Genomic DNA, 5,537 nt, shown 5'->3' with positions numbered 1-5,537 from the left:
TCCCCGATCAAATCTATTTGGGCTGTTCCGGTTTTATAGACAGAGTTAATGTGATTCGAACCAGGGACTGAACGTGGACAGTATTTTCGCCCTACGCTGACACGTAACCGTCCTGAGAGTGATTAAAGAGCTAAGCATCAAAGATTTCTGGAACCCCAAGAAAAGCATCAGGAATACGATTTTTATGATTTTTTCGGGCAATTATTTTAATAATGCATAGCAGAACAAATTCTAATTGGGTGTCCTCGTTGCTGCCTACAAGTGGAGCTATGGTTAACAAAATGCGAGTGGGACCACCGTTTTCTCTATATTTTGGTTTTAAATAATTTTTGTATTTTTTTGTTTAGCTAAGAGCTGGTTTTTTTAACCTAAAGAAATAGATTAATAGTTCAAAGGTAATTGGTAGGAAGGAAACCTTGTCAGGATCATCAATAGTAATTCTAAGTGGCGGGGTTTTCTTTGAATAATAGTGATGAGGCAGTTTGTATTAGGGGATAGCGGTCATGTATTTGGCAGGTATGAAATCATGCCCTCCTTACTGACCACCAACATTAATTCCAAAACCCTGCTACAGACCACCAACACTAATTCCAAGTGGCGTGGTTTTCCTTGAATAATATGGACCACCAACAGTGATTCCAAGTGGCGTGATTTTCCTTTAATAATAGTGATAAAGCAGTTTATATTAGGGGATAGCGGTCAATAATGGTTGTCCCCATTATTGGTTTGACAACAAAGTTATAATAGGTTTTCCTATTATTTAAAAAAAATTAAAGTAGTATTTGTTCTTTTTAATTGTTGTAATATATTTGAGTTATTTTTTTAAATAATGGTGTTTTAAATGGAATAGCCTTTAAGTGCGATTTTTTGGAGTTTTTAGCGGATTTCTTGCCAGAATCCGGCCAAACATTGTGATCAAATCTTAATTTGTGTTGTTTGTACTAGATTTCTGACTACATATATAGATTCAACACCCTCAAAAACCCCTAATACACTTCAATTATGAAGGATTTCTAAATTTAAAACTACTCATGATCTAAATTTGTTATTATGTTTATAGTACTTGATTATAAAAATATTGTTTAGATAATCTTCGGCAAAATCACATAATCAATCATTTGTCGACGCGTTTCGAACCAACCAGTGTGGTTCATCGTCAGGACAAGTTGAAGAACTGATCAGGTTTAGCTTGATTAAATAGGGTATGCAGAGACTCCAACGGTTATATGGCTAATCCAATGGTAAAATCATATTCATTTATTTAATAAGTTCTCTACGATAATTAGGTCCATTAAATAATCTAAATTTACTTAATAATATATAATTTTAATATTATTAAAATTAATAAAGGAACCATAATTATAGTGCATGGGTAACCATTAATTTATTGTTAATGGTATATCACCAAATTTTTAATAATTCCTTGATTATCAATTAAACTTAAGGGTCATCACCTTTTATAATTAATTTAATAATTTATAATCCTTGAAACCACAATAATTATTCACTAAAATTATTTTAAATAGAATAACAATGTTATTACTCATAAGGCTTAAAGCAAGGGGGGGGCGAAGGAAGAATTAAAAATCAATGCAACAAATCTAAACTAATTATTAAAGACCCTAGGGATTATATAATGACAGAAAACTCATGCATTCAGACTCGTCAAAAACATAACCCGAGGAGAAGGAAGACAAAAACCCTGAGACCAGCAAAAGGGGAAAAAGGAGGTTAGGAAGATAAGGCTGGGACCCAACAACTGCTAATCTTCCAGCCATCATCTCTATTAAGATTGTTCGGCCTTTTCTCAATCTCCAGGGCCTCTCTAAATTTGCGATGGTGAAAATGCGCAACTTTGGCAATGACTTGAGCATCTTCTATACAGACATGATGCATAGTCTTCCCCGCATGCTCAGCCAGGGCTGAGGACTTGGTCCTACCATGTCTTAAGTCAGCCGAATGCTCACTAATCCGTCTCACCAATATAAGGGGTCCCACATGAACAGGGAATGACATAGATTGATTATGTGATTTTGCCGAAGATTATCTAAACAATGTTATGGATCACAGAAGTCTAAATTCCTTATAAAAATATTGTAAATATTTTTTATATTTATACAAAACCTAAATTATAGTGGAATTGTCCATATATGTTTATATTATGAAAGGTCAACAAATTTGTCCATATATGTTTGTATTATGAAAGGTCAACAAATTAAGACATTTACACGCTATTTATTATTATTTATTAATATTATTATGTATAAAGTTTTTTTAAGATAGAAAAGAGAAAAATAACATTTAAAAAACCTTATTTTTAAGAATTGATATTGGATAATGAAAATGATAAGAAAAAATAACAATAATTAGTGTTAATTGCAAAAACAATTTCTTCATTACGAAATATAGTGGAAGACAAAGGTATTAAGCTTTTTTAAGAAATCATTACGAAATATAGTGGAAGACATAGGTATTAAGCTTTTTTAGGAAAGAAATAGTTGTACCTATGAACTTTCTAAAAGATCTCATAAATTGATACTTTGATTCTAATAATAAGATATTTATTTCCTTCATCAAAGTTGGTAGCTTACTTTTCAATTTAGTGGTGGTTTTTTTGACCGTGGGAAAAAGTTAAAAAGTTAAAAAATAGATTAGATTGAGAATTATTTTTCAAAAATTTAGAAATAATATATATATAATATATATTTAATTTAATATTTAGAAAATGTAATTTTTTATTTTAACCAGGGAATAAAACAATAAGTTTCTGGGAATGTTAATGAATGTAAATATTTTAATCAAATATCTAAATTGTCAATGAAATTTGATTCAACCATACATCCAAACTGCTAATGAAATCTAATCAACCATCCACAACTGCCCAACATCTCAAAGATTCTAATTCAATGAGTTCATTAATTGAAGCAACTTCTTAATAAGTATCTTAAGGAGCAGTAGCAAGATTGTAATTCAGTGAGTTCATTAATTGAAGCAGCTTCTTAATAAGTATAAAGAAGATCAATGTAATTTCATAAATAAATTATCATTGAAAGAAGCAATATATGCTCTTTTAAGTGAAGAAAAATTAATAAAAGTAATTCTGGTTTCATAAGAAAATTAAATAACACGAAGTAATTTTGGTTTTCATTATTTTATTATTATGTAGATCTTGCCAAATATATTTTTGCTTTATTCCCAATTATCAATTCAAGGCTAAAAATCTCATGTCACCCTCACTTAAGATGAGAATGAATTTTAGTTATATATAAAATACCTTATCATTAAATAATAATCTCCTTACCCTTTGAAAACTACTCCTAAGTAATAATCTCCTTACCCTTTAATAACTCCACACTGCTTTGATTACCCAGTGATTTTTTAAAGTAAAAATTTTCAAGACATGTTTAAAAAATCGAAGAAAAATATAAAAAATAAATAAAACGCATCTCTAAAAATAATTAAAAATATGTTTTAATTTAGTATATAAATATAATATTCTCAACAATATAATTAATTATGCTATATATTTATATAATTTTATTTTCTTTATAAAAACATTTAAAAGATATAATCAAGGAGATTAAATTATATTTAAAAAAAAAAATCACATATAACAATATCAATATAAATATTTATATGTCTTCTGAAAATGCGGTCTTGCTTATGGAAGTCAGATTCTCTTGGTAGAATTAATATTTTAGGTTAAATGTTAATTCACAGAAAAGAAATTTTAACAATAGAAAATTTGTGGAAAATAAGATTGCAAGTTTGATAGCTAATTTCTGCACAATCAAAGCGTCCTAGGGGTTTTTCAGGGTGCTGAATCCAAATATGTGGTTAAAAAACCATTTTAAATAATGCAAATCAAGTAATTTCAGTTATATATATATATTTTATCTCGTAAATTTATTATATTTTTTTTCACTACACCGTAAATTTTTAAGGAAAAAAATATATATATAAAATATTTTTTTCTTTCTCTTTCTTCTCCCCCTCCTTTACACAAACTTGTTTTCTCTCCTTTCTCCCTTCCCTGTAGCATCTTTTTCTTAAACTCTTTTCCTGTCCTTTCTCTCTCCTGCTTTCTCCCTTCCCTATCTCATCGCTTTCTTAATAAAGATACCTACTCCCGTAAAAAACATGGTAAATTCACAAATTTAATAATTATTAAATAAATAATTATAAAATATAAAATTTAAATTAAATATATATTAATATAATAATAATATTTTTAAATTTCAATATGTAAATATAATTTTTTTAATAATAAAAAATATCATTTTATATATTTATACGTTTTAATTTTCCTTATAAAAACAGTTTAAACATATAATCACAAATAATAGTGTAAATATAAATATTTACGCGAAAGTTTAAGTTCTAGCAGACTTCGTAATTGATCTTAAATTATAAACACGTTAACATCCTTTTAATCGAAACGGCCAGGGTTCGAAACACAGAAGTGACCAATTTAAACATCTACTGAAAATCCTCATGTATTTTCTTTGTCATCGCACCTCAAACCCAGCCATCAAGGCTGTGGCGATGCTTTGATCTCCGATAATTCCTCTTTGCCATCGTCGAATTTTTTGAGAATCTCCTCGGCGACGGACTTCTTGGCCTCTTCCCTAAAATTTCGGTATGCATGCTCCACATCGCCTCCTCCTTCTCGATCTCTTGGATTTTTTCCTCGCAGAGGGCTTTAAGGCCGTCGAGGCAGAAGAAATCGGCCTCCTCATGGAGCTCACGCAGGAGGCAGACGTCCTGCAGCCACACGGTGCCGCTGCGTAGATAATTCAAGACGTGAAGGAACCTCTGACCGTCTCTGTCGATTCTGACGACGGAATTCTTGCTATCCTTATCATCTTTGGGCAAATGGCGGAGCACCAGGGCAGCGAGCATGGAATCTTTATCCGCGCAAAGAGTCTGCCGCGAGGTTTCGAACACCTGACCTCCCACCCGCAGTATCACCCAATCGTCGTCCTCTATGTCATTTCTTGGCTCTTCCTGCCAGTCGGGAACGGTAGCCTGCTCCATTGATTCCGTCATTTTTCCCGATAAAAACCTGAGTATTCTGTTTTTTCGGTGCTTTATGCACGGCATAGAATTCGAACAGAATAGAAGTCGAACCGGGTACTTGAGATTGAAAACGCTTTTGCAATCTTCGTTGACACGTGTCTTTACCAATGGAACCGCAGAGATAGATTGCACTGCTCTAGGTTTGTTGAGTGAATGATATTTTTTAATTAGCATAGATTTATTTTAAATACCGCAGAGATAGATTGCACTACTCTAGGTTTGTTGAGTGAATGATATTTTTTAATTAGCATAGATTTATTTTAAATACAGATTTTATGACAAATGTGTTTGTATAGTCATTTAATTTTTAAAATTTTAAAATTTAAAAAATATATATATATATTAATTGATATAGTAAAATTTCAATTTTGATGTTGATGGATGAAAAGGTTAGACATCACATTGGGCTGTAAAATGAGACGTAACAAAATGTCTAACATAATAACAATCAATTTTAT

At 30.8% G+C, this 5,537-nt stretch overlaps 1 protein-coding gene across 1 annotated transcript; it reads right to left on the bottom strand.

The window, feature by feature from the left end:
• Nucleotides 1-4,400: 4,400 nt before the first annotated feature.
• Nucleotides 4,401-5,078, bottom strand: LOC149215393 (uncharacterized). The gene has a single exon (XM_089391082.1). It carries the CDS (start codon nucleotides 5,047-5,049, stop codon nucleotides 4,519-4,521), a length of 531 nt encoding a protein of 176 aa, XP_089247208.1. The 5' UTR covers nucleotides 5,050-5,078; the 3' UTR covers nucleotides 4,401-4,518.
• Nucleotides 5,079-5,537: the final 459 nt, after the last annotated feature.

The sequence above is a fragment of the Pinus tabuliformis genome, chromosome 1_1, assembly GCF_031772625.1.
Source record: "Pinus tabuliformis cultivar Carrire ecotype Pingquan chromosome 1_1, CPIR1, whole genome shotgun sequence".
Classification (NCBI taxonomy): domain Eukaryota; kingdom Viridiplantae; phylum Streptophyta; class Pinopsida; order Pinales; family Pinaceae; genus Pinus; species Pinus tabuliformis.
This window is presented reverse-complemented; position numbering and strand designations above follow the sequence as displayed.

Excerpts from the sequence above, each read along its gene's own strand:
- LOC149215393 (XM_089391082.1), bottom strand. The coding sequence starts at position 5,049 with ATGACGGAATCAATGGAGCAGGCTACCGTTCCCGACTGGCAGGAAGAG.